This window comes from Vigna unguiculata, chromosome 8 (assembly GCF_037176805.1).
Source record: "Vigna unguiculata cultivar grain cowpea cultivar isolate G323 ecotype 2 chromosome 8, ASM3717680v1, whole genome shotgun sequence".
Classification (NCBI taxonomy): Eukaryota; Viridiplantae; Streptophyta; class Magnoliopsida; order Fabales; family Fabaceae; genus Vigna; species Vigna unguiculata.
In genome coordinates, this window is record NC_140799.1 from 23,727,600 (window position 1) to 23,742,552 (window position 14,953).

The window sequence follows — 14,953 nt, forward strand, 5'->3', positions numbered from 1 at the left end:
TATGTTATTTTATTTTATAAGCTCACCCTTTATGTTTGTGTTTGGCAATGATCATGTGATTCGTTACACAGGAGCAGATAATGCTACAAGTGATACTATTGACGTTTAAAGACGGAGAGTGGGGCTAGCTTGGGATTCAATCTAGGAACTGATTTATGTTTTCTGTTACCTTTATTGGATTTTGGAAATTGTAATAAGACTATTATTTTAGCTTTAATTAATCTTTGGCGCTTTGAATATTTTTTTAAAAATTTTCCCGCGTTTGGGAATAATGAAAATATGAGGTTGTTTTATAAATTATTTTTTTATTTTTTTACTTTTTAGTAATTTCTAGTAGGGATGTTACACTTATGCCTTTGCATCATTGCCTGGCACTACTCCGAAGCTGCCATGCGAAACTCACTTCCAGATCGTCTGGCAGGGGACACGTGCCGTCAGGCACCAAACGCCTCTGATGCTACTATTTCTGCAAGTATCGCCTGACAGGACAACCCTTACCACCAAGTGCCACATGCTTTAATACTCTACTGGTTTTGTAGCTATCGCCTGGTGGTCAAACACCACCGTCAGGCACTACACCAGTACTTGCACAGTAACAATTTGTAAGCACCCAGAACAAAGTAAAATCAATCATACTCTTATAATTATGCATATCCACAATCAAGAATATAGGCTTCCAGAAATCAACATTACTCCCATGCACAATCTCAATTTAGATGGCTTCATCATACGCGTACACAAGTATCACCATATATCATATGCATCAATCCCCACACATTCATATATATATATATATATATATATATATATATATATATATATATATATATATATATATATATATATATATATATATATTCCACCCTTTAAATCCATGCTAGCATTCAATTATAACTTATGAATAACGAATGCTCAAACAAATGTAAAGCAACAACACTCTGACAACTTAAGCACATGATCCTATGCACCAATGCAAATTAATATAGCACTATCGCCTCTCCTATGCAACAAGTTAATTTATATTAACACACATGCGTTCACCAATAAACCAATTCTCAAGGTGTGACTAACCCAAAGGAACATTCAAATTCATAGAGATTTAAAACATAACCCAATCACGCTTCATTAGAAGTTACTTGAAATTGTCAAGAGCTTATTCATGCATTTTAAAGACTTCAAAACCAACAATAATGAGTAACATATATCTCTAGCTACGGACCTCCAAATAAAATCTCCACCATTGAAAATTAAGAACTACATGTTATGGACCACCTGTCAAAATTTCACCTAAATTGGACGGTTAACGAACCAGAAAATGCAGTTTTACAAAAACTGCGCAAACTAGAAAAACAGTGGCGCCTAGTGTCTATAAGTCAGGAACCTGGCGCCTAGCTATATAAAAATGTTCCTGCACAGGACAAATAAGATAAGTTAGGAACAAGCGTCACCTTACCATGTAGTCCGCTATCTCCTCAGTTAGCCTCTTCCTGGTCGATACATGTTAGCTTGGACCTAGGAGGGGTTACCTGCAAAAGAGTCTCCGAAGCTCAAGTAAGTCAAAGTTCTCCGGAAGTCAAATCAGTGATTAATGAATGCGTACCTTTAAATGATGGGGTCCACGTGTATTTATAGAGCATTAATGACGTTTGACCATTTCATGGGCTGGGCCTTGACTTGGGCTCTAGGTGGGGCCTGGGTTTGGGCCAGGGCCCAAACCTAGGCCCCTTAAGGTTTATTGGACGTGGGCGTTTCCATTATGTTGAATTCATTAGAGTGGTCAGCCTAGGTTCCAAACTTAGCAGATACGCTGGAGTAGTCGGTCTAGGCCGGCTATACGTCTTGATGGCTTACGTTGGTGTAGGTTAGGCTAAGCCGGCCTAGGCTGGATACTTGGCTGCCTTGATATGCACATTGTTTACTTATTTTGTCTAGTTTGGCTAGGTGTGGTACAAAAACCAACGCATGACGGTTCCTATTGCGCAAAAAGTATGAAAGCATAGCGCTTTATCATGAAAAGAACACCAGCACGCATTGTCTGACGGCAACTCTTCACCGTCAGGCAGTTCGTAACAGAAACCCAAAAAATGGGTTGTTTTAACATGATTCGCTTGGCGGCTATGAAGGCCCGCCAGGCGGTTTCTGGAGATTTTCCAGAAATGTGAACACATGGAGAATTTGATCATGCAAAGGCATTATATTCACGCATTATATGATGAAAAACATCACATAATTAATATATCTTCAAAGCAAGAGCATGATAATTCAATTTCTATTAACCCGTATCCCAAATCAAGAGATTATCAAGCACCCAAAATCTTAGTTCAAACATCATGCGTCACTTAGAGAACCTTCATTACCGCCAGGTTGTTTATGAAAAGTTCTAGAAGGACGAAAAAAAAATATAAAAATGGGCGGTTTCTAGTTTCCTCACTTCCAATTTGCAAAGCTCGTGATAATACATCTAGGAATTTATAATCTCTCATCATGATTAAGCATATCATTAAAATTAATAAACTATTAAAATAACATACAAAAGCATAAACTAGACTTGAACCCAAGTCTATTCATAATAACTAAATACTCTTAACCACTTGAACTAGTACTTTTTCACATCATAAACCCCAACATTAAATAACATAAAGGTTCATACTACCCGCATTTATTAAATAATTATTTACTTAATTATTTAAATTTCTCGGGTCTTACAGAGGAGGGGAACAATTTTCTAAACAATAATAGAATGAAGGGGTTAGGGTTGGAATTGGGGTTTTGAGCACTCTATGGACCAACCTTAGGCCCAACAAATTAGGGTAGACCCTTAAACATTAGGGTCAGAAATAAAGTGAGCCTTACATAATAGATACTCACAGATGTTGGGACGTTTTATTTAGCAGGTAGGGTACGAAGGAGCTACTAATCATACCTTACATGTTTTGATAACATCCATAATAACTATATTAATTTAATATGACATGTGGCAAATATATATCTATAACTATATATAAAGAGGATTCCCTCTTTTGTGTCCACATTTCATAGTTCCAATTTTACCCTTTACAATATAATTATTTGTTAAATTTTTAAAAATTAACGGTTATTTTTACAAGTTTTTATAAAACTATTTACTTATTTCTTTCTTCCTTTTTCTCCTATTCATCAACCGTTATTTTCTCATATTTTTTTCATACATTTCACTTTATTTTTAATAAATATAATTTCATTTTATTTATTAACTTAATAATATTATAATATCATCCATTACTAATATAATATTATGCATATTAATAAAATACATACATAAAAGTGCGATAGTGACTGTGTTTACGCTAGTGTATATATATATATATATATTTTTTTTTTCTTTTTCAAATTGTAAAATAAAATAAAAATTAAAGAATCAGAAAATAAAGGAAAACACATGCTATATAGATTCAGTTGAACCTTCTACATATTTTTAAAGATATAGACTCGGTTGATACCAATAAAAATCTGGGAATAGATTTGATAAAAAAATTATAAAAGAAAGAATTATTTTAACCTAATATTTTTTATGTTATTTTCCTTTCTCTTATTATTTATTCCCTCTCTATTTCTCGGATTCAATTTTGCTTCTCTCCCTGTACTCCTTCACCACACCTTCAGCTTCTCTGTGATGAACGCCTCCATCATTGGTTCGGCTTCCTCTATTCTCATTGTCTTTTTTTTTTTTTTTTCTCCATGTCACTTCTTTGTTTTTTCTTTGCCTCTTATGTTTCATGGTCTGACCTTGTGGTGTGCACCATGTTGAAGATCCGTTACAGGGTGATTTCCCAGAAGTCATAGAGGAGTATTTGGAACATGGCTGTATGAAATGTATTGCCTTCAATCGCCGTGGTACCCTTCTTGCTGGTAACCTCTCTATTATTCTTCCTGTGTCTCTTTCCTTTCTCTTTCGTGTTTTTGTATTCAACTATTATTGTGGTTCTTTTTGGTATTATCCTTGATGCATTTCTGTGCAATGTTTTTGTCTTTTGATTCTAAAGATGGGCAGTGGTTAAAATTTGATTTTTATGTTTTAAGTGGCGATTTCAAGATTAAAGTAACCAGCTTTGGTTAGTATTTTCCCCTGATGGCCCAGGTAAGAAAAGAACAATATTTTTTCTTTTCAGGTGTTTCTTGTTTGGTAACTTTCCTTATGGGGTTATGTTGAATTTGGGATTTTAGCATTAAGCGCGGAATGAAGTTCTATGTTTTTGTTTTTTTTTTTTTTTTTTCTTGCCTTGGGTCCTGCGGATGGAAAAATAGTAATATCTACTCATACAATTGATGCCAATGCACTGGATAAACATAATATGCATAATGTGGTTGTTTGTTTATTCATGTTAATTTCTAAGCTTCGTCTTGTATAGAAAAATAACCTAAATTTTTATGCAAGTCATGTTCATAGTATGATTTATTGAATTTAGAGGAGGATGAAAGAGAAAAACAGAACAGGACTGAATCGAATGTTGTTGAGAGAAGTAATAGAAGTATTTTTATTTTTTTATTATCTGAAATTGATAGGGTAGTCTAATCTAACTACCCATATATACTTATATTATTCCCGCTATGGCTTAAGGCCTCACCTTACAAGACAGTCAAGTTAAAGTGTACTAAGATCCTATCCTAGCTAGGTTTTCTTAGTCTATTCTAACTAGGTTTATTGGACCTAACATTATATCAAACCACCCATAAATACCATTTATACCACCTTTTAAGCCAGTTAAGTTTAAAGTCTACTCTTCAGGAAATTTTCTAGAAATGTAGTACTTAGGTTCTCCATACCCATTATATAAACTCTTGATATACTTGCTACTGCTACACACTGATACCGATGAACTATACATGCATTTTAGCATGTGACTCCTGAACCACGTAATCTACCAACAGAGTTGGCTAATAAACATTTGTAATTATTGCATGCACTTTAGAGTTAATGGTATGAACAATTTAAGATTTAAGATCAATGAACCAAATGCAATATGATCGCAGGCAAGAAATAGTTACTAATCACTTACTTTTAATTTCGGTTTATGTTGATCGCACAGTTGTGTCAAACTCTTTCTGAACCATCTCTCGTTTGTCTCTCATCTGAACTTTTTCTCCCTGTGGAGCAACTTTTGTGGGTTTATATTTTAAAGTATCCATTTCTGTTATGGACTACGCCAATCTGATGGTTACTCTAATTTTTTATTTAGTTTGTCAGAATGCAGCGTGGACAATCTCGTTAAGTTCAAGAATTTTGAAAAAGCATTCTGATTTGATTTTATTTTGATATGTTTTCTATTTTTGGATTAGATTTCAAGATAAATTATTGGTAGATTTTTTGAAAATTGTGGTAATTCATTTTCTGAAGCATGGACTTATTTCCATGATGTGTGCTATCTGTTCAAATGTTATTGGAGTTATTGTATGATGATATCAATTTTCTCATTTTGATCATGATTTGCACAATTGAATCAGCTGGGTGCAATGATGGAAGTTGTGTTATTTGGGATTTTGAAACAAGAGGCATCGCTAAGATTCTTCATGATGATGAATGTTCTTCCCCCATAACCAGCATCTGTTGGTCAAAGTATGGTCATCGAATTCTGGTATCTGCTGCTGACAAATCATTGATTTTGTGGGATGTTATGAGTGGTAAGAAGATAACACGAATAGTTTTGCAACAAACCCCTCTACAAGCGCGTCTTCATCCAGGATCTTCAACACCATATCTTTGCTTAGCATGTCCTCTTTCATGTGCTCCTATGATTGTTGATCTGAATACAGGAAACACAACTTTGCTTAAAGTTTCTGTGTCAGAAACAAGCAATGGTCCAATCCCTCCCTCACGCAATAAGTCTTCTGATGGAATAACCTCCTTTACACCAACCGCTGCTTGTTTTAACAAGTACGGGACTCTGGTTTATCTGGGAAACTCAAAAGGTGAAATTCTTGTTATTGATTACAAAAATGGTGAAGTGCGTGCTATAGTTCCAATCACTGGTGGTTCTGTTGTAAAGAACATTGTGTTCAGCAGGAACGGGCAGTATCTACTCACGAACTCCAATGATCGAGTAATAAGGATCTATGAAAACCTTCTGCCCCTGAAAGACGAGGTCAGAACCCTTGACGAACTGAATGAGAACTGTGGTGATCTAAATAACAGTGAAAAGTTGAAGGCCATTGGGTCAAAATGTTTAATTTTATTCCGGGAATTTCAAGATACAATCACAAAGGTACACTGGAAAGCCCCTTGTTTCAGTGGTGATGGTGAGTGGGTAGTTGGTGGTTCTGCTTGCAAAGGTGAGCACAAGATTTACATATGGGATAGAGCTGGGCATCTTGTGAAAATCCTTGAAGGACCAAAGGAAGCTCTTATAGATCTAGCATGGCATCCTGTACATCCTTTTGTTGTATCTGTTTCCTTGAATGGCTTTGTTTATATATGGGCAAAAGATTATACCGAGAATTGGAGTGCATTTGCTCCTGACTTCAAGGAGCTTGAGGAAAATGAGGAGTATGTAGAGCGTGAAGATGAATTTGATCTGATTCCTGACACTGAGAAGGTAAATGTTATTTTGTTAGATTGGTCATGGATATCTTTATTTCTTTTTGCCCACTCTTTTTTGTGTAATATGCTTGCAAAGGTGAAAGGTCCTGATGTAAATGAAGATGAGGAAGTTGACATCGTATCAGTGGAGAAAGATGCCACTTTCAGTGATTCTGATATGTCTCAAGAAGAGCTATGTTTCTTGCCAGCAACCCCTACTCGTGATCCTCTGGAACAGCAAGACAAGTGTGCAGAAAGTTCTTCAAAGTTGTTGGACAGCAATAACACTGGATCCCCTTCAGAAGAAGCTGGACCGAATGGACTTATGATGAATCACGCATCCAGTCTTCTTGAAGGTAATAGCATGCTTTGCATTATATGATTGTAGCAAAGTTCACAAATTCTAATTTTAATCCCCAATCCAAAAAGTAAAAGTTATAGAATCATGCTCTTGTAACTTTGCCAGTAAATTTATCTCGTGGGATTAACTTTGCAGTTTGCAACTTCGCTTGATTAAGTCTATTACTTGAAGAAATTGGATAATTACATGTCTATGTTTGCTAGAATGGAGAGATGATGACGGGTGAAAAAACTGGAATTTGAGTTGAAGAGAATTGAGGAGAAAAAGATTCTATTTTTTTTTTCTTTTAGTCAACATTTCTGTTCAATCAAATAGAAGGAAAATGCATCACACTATCTGTGTTCTTTCGCTTTCTTTTGCTCCATTTCTTCTTAGCCAAGTATAGTGGTAGGTTTAACATGTTAATTAGAATATAGGACCAATTAACTTGGTAATTATGGTTCTAATAAATTTCAAAGTCCTCTAACTTCTTCCAGTGTGTCTAATAAATTATGGTTCTAATTAATTAGAATAAAGGACCAATTAAAAGTTTCCCTTTTTATTCCTGGTATGGTTGAAATGTCAATGTATTGTGTATGCATTTTTCTGGTATGTTCCTTTTGACTCTTATGCTGCCTTCAATAATAATGTTTTATTTTTCAATTTTATGAAGAGGATGCTGGACGCGTTAAAAGAAAGAGGAAACCTTCAGAAAAGGTGTTGGAATTGCAAGCAGAAAAAGTTAAGAAATCTTCAAAATCAAGCAAATTGGCAAAACCCAAGAGCAAATCTTTGGTTGATCAAGATAATGGTAACAGTTTTCATGGTGATGGGATTTCTGATGAATGATTGTAGGTTACGAAATTCTTGTTCACAAAAGCACAATTCTTTTATTGATTTTTGTTTTTGTTTGGTTTTCATTTCTTAAAAATTTTACTCTTGCATAGCTTTATTTAAACTTGCCTACTCTTTTTTGACCTATGTTTCTAAGTTGGTGGTGGCTAGTGAAGGCTGGTGTTTCCTTTAGTTCATCTTTTTTTGTGGCCATCCTCATTGGTGACAACTTTTTCCGTATAGGTTTGAGTTCATATGAACATGTTTGAATGAACGATGTTAACTTGTTGAACCTTTGGTAAATTTCTCAACTAGTTTGATTTTTCTAGCACAATGTAATTTTTGTAGCAATATTTAACTAGTTTGGGGAGCAGTTTTTTGAGGTTAATGCAAAATTCACGTCCCTCTGGTCATGTGCAGTGTTTTGCTTTGTGATCTTCTTTTGCATCATTTATAAATTGCATTCTGCATTTTTTTTATGATGTGTGTCACATTGTTTAAATTGCCTGTGGTCTAATGTACTGTCCCCTATTTTGTTTAATATACAGTTACGGAAGTGGCATGATCCAATGATTTTTCTAGCACCCAACAATCTTACACTGCTCTTTAAATATGTTTTTGGGATGATTGGTTGGATTACATGATATTGAGCATAAAATCTCTAGCATACGCTGATCCTGCCATCCCATAAAATTCATTATTTGAGACCACCCTTTTTCCATTTAATCAAGATTTTCAAACTTATTTGTCATGCACATCTTGACCTCTTCCCTACACTTCTCCTTTTTCTGGTCTGGTTTGTGTTTTCTCTTCATCTTCTCTTGGTAAACATGTCTTTTATGTTTGATAGACACGGCTGTTTAAATATACAAATAATATATAATTATATATTATATTCATGTAAATAATATATAATACATCATACATATATTGCAATTTACATCTGATGATAATTTAAAAATATTAACTATTAATAATTTTTAAAGGTATATTAGCGTGTTTATAAGTTTCTCTGAACCAGGTTCAGGCTAGGTTGGTTTTTCAAACAGATTAGCCTTTTGACTAGGAAATAGGTCAGATGTTTTAATTATGAACCAGGTTCTTTAGCTTACCAAGGCTTGGATGCCATTTAATTCATGTGGTTAGGGATGATGAATTTCGAAGTTGCTGGAATTTGTTGCCAGACATGGTATAGGGTTTAAGCCACTATTCTACCTTGAAATTAGAGTAAAAAAACTCAATGATTATGGAGGATATTGAAGAATATTTGTAATATATTATTGTACTAAGTATTACTAAAGGAAAATAAAATTTCAAGAATAACTTTGTTAATACCTCTAAAAATCTAAGTTATTTTCAGTCCTCTTAAAATATAAAATCTTCTCTCTTCGCTGAATGTTTGAGCCAATGAGATAAAATTATAACAAAGAAAGTTCTTCCTTGCCACCCTTTGGTTTCAACTTTGTTAGTGATAAAACAATTTTTTAACCTCTATTGATGGTTCACTTTCGAAATAAGTGGTGGAAATAAGTCAAGGAGCTTGATCTATTTATTAAAAAGGTTAAGTTTAGTTTTCTTAAAAACATTGTTTAAAGAAGAAATAGTTAGGCTGATTTTAAAAGGACAGTTTACTGCACTTAAAAGTCAAATGTGTTTATATACAATATATATATATATATATATATATATATATATATATATATATATATTTCACATCAATTCACTCACACTACTTATAAAAGTTTAATTCAATTCTATACTATAAGTTCAATTTATGCAATTTGTCCATATATATTCCACTTCAATTCAGTCACACTACTTATAAAAGTTTAGTTCAATTCTATACTATAAGTTCAATTTATGCAATTTGTCCATATATATATATATATATATAAAAATAAGTAGTATAGAATTGAACTAAATTTTTATAAGTAGTATAGAATTGAACTAAATTTTTATAAGTAGTGTGACTGAATTGATGTGAAATAAAGCAAATCGACTTATCTGAATATTAGTTATTAGTTATAATTCAATGCAGTTTACACAATTCAGTATAGGAGCATTTAATTCTTTTTCCAAAACATTTGAGTTTTTTCTAATATAGTTTAGTTTTATATAAGTTTAGTTTTTTAACAATACCTTAGTTTTAAGAACATATTCTGATTTATTTGAGGGGAATTATCCAAACAAAGGGGTTTGTTTTTGTTGATTTGGACTAGAGAAGGCAACCATGATGTATCAGGAAATGGATGGGTAACGAGAATATGCAAAATGCTTTGAAGGGTGTCTATGAAAGGTAAATAAGTTACCAATTCAGTTTAATTTTTTGTAAGTCTTTGTTTAAAAAGTAATTTCAGTTTTCAGATATATGCATCTTAAGTATTTAATTAATGAGGCATGAAATAAAGAAATCCATTCTGATCGCCCATTGTACGTTTTGATCAAACTATCTTATCTCGCAGTTATACTAGCTAGTTCTAGAAGTTAAAAGTTGATAATAAAAGAAATTGTAGTAAGTATTGTAAAAATAACTAAGATTGATGCTTAGATTGAAGGCTTGAAGAAGGTGTTTTGATGGTAACAATTGTAGTTAATACTAAAACTAAGTTAGGTGCATATTTATTTTTAATAGAGAAGTTCTGAAAATATACTTAGTTTTGTATTCAGTCACCATAATGACGTGAATCATGTGTGAAGGAATATGGAGTTCTAGAAGTTTTCTTTTCAAATATTAAAGTTGACATCCAATCCATATGGGTGTAAGTATAATTTGAGTGCATTTTAGATTGGAAAGCTTTATAATAATAAACCATATTTCATTTTTTTTTCTTATACATGCAATTGATTATTTGTATTTTATCATTTTAGGTCCATACAAAGAAATGAATCCATTTGAAACAAGAGTATGGAGGATTTGGTTTTGTTATAAATTAACCAAGAAGCAGCCTAGGAGAACTTGTGTAGATAATGAATCTCACATTAATACTGGACTATTTTGATATTCCAAATAAAGAATACCTTAAAAGAAGATGGAGAGTGCCAAGTATAATGAAGGGAACAAATATCGTGTGGAAGATTATTTTTATTTGATATTGAATTGATTATTATAGTAATGATCTGGAGTTGGATAGTTTGCTTTTGCTTTTTAGTATTTGTTACTAGCGATAGCACTTGTAATTTTAACTTAATTTATTAGTATGAGCCTTTCAATTTGTATGTGAGCTTTTAATGCATTCTCGTTGTTTACATAGATATATTGGAAGCAATTTTAAAGTTATTTGAACTAGTGCGTTTACATGCAAATTTATATTTTAGTTAAGAATTTAAAATTTGTGTTACAAATACTAGAATGATAAAACGTGCTATCCACCGAGTATTTAAATTATGTTTACATGTTTTTTTTTTCTCTTTTTTAGAAGGATCTTATTATAAGTACTTTGGAGTTTATTTTGTTTAGTGGTCCAACAATTCCTTTGATGCATGAAGGTTGGTGTTCTCGTACAAGATATTCTGTAACAAGATTCTAGATTACATTGAGATTGAGGTGTGACTTTTGAGGGTTTATGCAAAATAACATTGATGTTCAAATAACTGTTATTTATACCTCTATAAAAGGACTCCCATTAATATTTTTATTTTATCTTTTATTATATGTTAAAATTAAAAAATAGAAATAAACTATTCAAATACTAAAAATAACTACGTATATTTCAAAAACATAATAATTACAAATTATTTGTATATTTCAAAAACATAATATACTATAAGTAACTTGTTACTCTATTCTTGTGTGAACCACCATTATTAATTTATTTTCTTGAAAAGCACGAAAGCATATAAAATATTTTAAATCATGGCTTGCTTCTTTTATACTAATACCATATAAGCTACATAAATGGTTAAAAGGTTATGTAATTTTTAAAAGACTATTTACTTGTGTGTTTTGATGTGTACTATTTATTATAGGATTTACGAATTAAATATGGGTTGTTTTCATGCATACACAAAGATGAGTTAAAATTGTGGGGTTGCTCAATTTCTTTATATTACAAGTAGCACCAACAAATAACATTGGTAAGCATATGGTTTTTCAATGTTTTGAGCAGAAACCCCACACAGCAGTTAAACAGGATTCAAATGCGTAATTTGTATACACAAATTATTGAGAGGAAAGATTTTGTAACAAGAAACCAGGTGAAAGGAAATTGATATGATGCCATTGATTTGTCTATGGTCTACGTAAACGAAGCTTGTAGGTAGCATAAACTCCTAGTGCCACCACAAGAACTGCTGCACCCATATATATCATCTTTTGTTTATCTTCTTCATTGAACCTTTTAGCTAGACCAGTCACAGCTTCAGAAGCAGAAGCAGCCACTTGCTTAATTCTAGACCTTGTTGATTCAGGCAAGGCCTTTTCATCACTCTTGTCTCCAACATCATTGCCAATTTTACCATTCATTTTATCTTCAAATGTTCTCAACCCTTTTCTTTCTTCTTTCATTTCCTCATCCTTTTCATGTGCCTTTCCTGATTCCAATCCCTTCTTGGAATGCTCTTCTTCACTTTCACTTTCTTCCTTTCCAATAGCCTTTTGCTTTTCCTCTCCCTGAAGCTTGTCATTAGTTGAAAAGGTATCCTTTGGGGGAGTTTCCTCTTGACCCTTGTGAGGCATAGATTCCTTTGTATGTTCTTCTGGGGTTAAAGTTGATCCATCATGATCAACTTTTTGGGGGGTTCCTTCTTGATCCTCTTCAGACTTGTACTCTTCTGTGTCCTTTCTTGGGGTTGAACTCTCTTGATCAACTGGTTTTTCGCTTTTAACTTGGGTTGTTGCAGCTTGTTCTTCAATTTCCCCTTGATCCTCTTGATGCATAGCCTCTTCTTGTGTGGCATTTGGTGGAGTTGAAGTCTCATGATCAATCTCTTCTTCATTCTCATTTTTTGATTTGGTTTTATCTTGGTTATCATCTGCAGGAGTAGAAGCATCTTGGTTTTCATCCACAGGGTTTGCTTCTGTTTCTTGTTGTGGTTCTTTAGGAGATTCCTGTGTCTCCTTTTTAGGGACTTTATGTGGAATAGTTGGTATTATTATGATGACGGTTTTTCCATCAACCTTTCCCTTAATCTTGTTCATGTCACAATATTCTGGAACTTGATACAATGTATTGAAACGGACCCTTATATTGTTTCCAAGAGATCGTTCACCATGAACTCTAACTCTTGTAAAACCGTATTCAACCTTCGCACCCACATGCTCACGTGCAAAACCTGTATCATGGGAAACCACATGCACATGGTTACAAAAATGGAAAATCTTCAACTCAAACTCCAACAATGAAGAAGAAAGAAATAATATATATATATATATATATATATATATATATATATATATATATATATATATATATATATATATATATATAGATATAATAAATGATCACCCACATAATTTTTTTTTCTACTGTCTTAACAAAATAACAATTCCGAGATAAGAACCATAGAAATCCAGCTCTAATGAACTATAAACTAATACACAAAAAAAAAGACTAAAATATCCGAAAATCTTAAATCAATTCGTTTATAACTTTTTTTATTTATATATTATTCATTTTCTTCACTGCCGAAACTTTTTTATAAATACAATAGATTACATTTCTCTATGTAACTAAATATACACACACACACACACATATATATATATATATATATATATATATTCCTTAAAATAGTAGACAAGAATAAATATTTTAAGATTTTATGCACATAAACAGTATATAATGACTAAAACTTAAATATACTATTCCTATGCATAAATCGATTCCTGGTTAAATGATTAATTTAACGGAAAAATCAATAATTGATAAATTTAGTAAATCAAACAAAGGAACCATAAGAATTAATAAACCAAACGAACCATCAGGAAGATGAACGCGCAGGATGATTGATTCTGGTGTTTCCTCCGTATCATATTTGGCTTCCAAATCTTGGTAGATGGACATGTTCTCACTCTTTCTCTTTTGTTCAATTTCTCTTTATTTTCTTTGCCTTCAATTTCAGCAAATTGAGTAGCAAATGCAATGGAAGAATGAATATTTGTTGATGATTGCTTTCATTTTATAGTGAATAGTTGGGATGTTGAGTTTTCTTAAAAACGAAACCATTCCTTTTTGGTTGCTATGATTTTCCTGCGAGATTGAACTTCGTGAATATCCTCTTCTCATTTGTGAGGTATAACTTCTTCAATAAATAAAGTTAAAAGTTCTTTGTTTGGCTCACACACCTCAAATTTCAGCAAGTGGGGGGCAAACGTGTTGTTTTTAGCATGATTACTTTACAGTTTCACTCATTATTAGAATGCTTCAACTAAAATGTTAAGAAATGGAGTTCGAACATCTTAGAAGAGACTTAGAAATATATATATATATATATATATATATATATATATATATATATATATATATATATATATTAATAAAAATAATTAAAAACAATATAAGTGTCCATCCAATCCAAACATGTGTTTAATAAGAGAAATTAATTAATTAATTATAGACATTTTTAATTTTCATGCATTTTTTAGTTCGTAGTTGCACTTACACCTCACTTACCAAAAATAGAAAGAAAAAAAAAGCCAATTTAACCCATTCTCGACTAATTCCTCATTTCACTACTTACGATTAGTATCAGAGTAAGGTTCTCGAAAGATATTCATGTTTGATTATAAAATTGTTTTAAAATGGTTGAAAACAAACTTCCTTTTGTAAAAGATACTTCTATAAATAGGCTATCTATGTTTAGTGGTGTTAATTACTAATTTTGAAAAATTCGCATGAAAAGTTGTTGATAATAAGCAGGTTGACAAACTATGGAATCAATGGACTAAGGAGGTGCAAGTGTGCACAATATCATTGCTTAGGCAATTGAAAAGTTGGTTTTGAAAACCTAGACATGATTTACAGTAATTTAACATATTGTAAAAGTTAGATGGCTGCAAAACCTTGTAAAAACTACATTATTTTGAAAAATTAAGTTAAATCTCTTTTAAAAACTTGTGCAAAATTCACAAGAGGGAAAACAAACTTAGAAGCTATTCTTGGCTCTTAAAACTACGTTTTTGGAAAGGCTAGACTGGGCCTATTTTTGAAAATAAAGCCAAGAAATTTGCTAGTTTCTTTTCCAAAAGTGAGCCAAATGATATGCTATTCATTTCTTGCAATTATCGT

The 14,953-nt window shown here is 32.4% G+C and overlaps 2 protein-coding genes across 13 annotated transcripts; one reads left to right on the forward strand and one right to left on the reverse strand.

Moving 5' to 3' along the window:
* The first annotated feature begins 3,535 nt into the window (after positions 1–3,535).
* Positions 3,536–10,948, forward strand: LOC114193464 (protein RBL-like). 12 transcript variants are annotated; one of them, XR_003606267.2, is made up of 8 exons: positions 3,536–3,671; positions 3,790–3,888; positions 5,482–6,569; positions 6,651–6,909; positions 7,567–7,744; positions 9,952–10,023; positions 10,425–10,486; positions 10,596–10,948. XR_003606267.2 is itself a non-coding variant. In XM_085665299.1 (7 exons), the coding sequence occupies exons 1-6, from the start codon at positions 3,551–3,553 to the stop codon at positions 9,982–9,984; spliced, it is 1,743 nt and encodes a 580-aa protein (XP_085521425.1). In that variant the 5' UTR covers positions 3,536–3,550; the 3' UTR covers positions 9,985–10,023; positions 10,425–10,948. The 12 variants fall into 12 exon arrangements, 6 of the variants coding, with proteins under 6 accessions (XP_085521425.1, XP_027939079.2, XP_085521423.1 ...); XR_003606268.2 differs by having other exon boundaries at positions 7,567–7,704; positions 9,947–10,023; XR_003606266.2 differs by having other exon boundaries at positions 7,567–7,704.
* An 807-nt stretch (positions 10,949–11,755) lies between these two features.
* LOC114195262 (uncharacterized) lies at positions 11,756–13,819 on the reverse strand. The gene is made up of 2 exons (XM_028085666.2): positions 13,645–13,819; positions 11,756–12,998 (listed from the first exon to the last, which is right to left on the reverse strand). The coding sequence occupies exons 1-2, from the start codon at positions 13,727–13,729 to the stop codon at positions 11,956–11,958; spliced, it is 1,128 nt and encodes a 375-aa protein (XP_027941467.2). The 5' UTR covers positions 13,730–13,819; the 3' UTR covers positions 11,756–11,955.
* Between the last annotated feature and the right edge of the window lie 1,134 nt (positions 13,820–14,953).

What these genes read in the sequence shown, in the direction of transcription:
- LOC114195262 (XM_028085666.2), bottom strand. Translation starts at nt 13,729, where the DNA reads ATGTCCATCTACCAAGATTTGGAAGCCAAATATGATACGGAGGAAACA. An exon ending in GCGCGTTCATCTTCCTGATG is followed by an intron (nt 12,999 to 13,644) that starts GTTCGTTTGGTT and finishes CCCATGATACAG; the next exon opens with GTTTTGCACGTGAGCATGTG.
- LOC114193464 (XM_085665297.1), top strand. Translation starts at nt 3,551, where the DNA reads ATGTTATTTTCCTTTCTCTTATTATTTATTCCCTCTCTATTTCTCGGA. An exon ending in GATGAACGCCTCCATCATTG is followed by an intron (nt 3,672 to 3,789) that starts GTTCGGCTTCCT and finishes ACCATGTTGAAG; the next exon opens with ATCCGTTACAGGGTGATTTC. An exon ending in CCGTGGTACCCTTCTTGCTG is followed by an intron (nt 3,889 to 5,481) that starts GTAACCTCTCTA and finishes CAATTGAATCAG; the next exon opens with CTGGGTGCAATGATGGAAGT.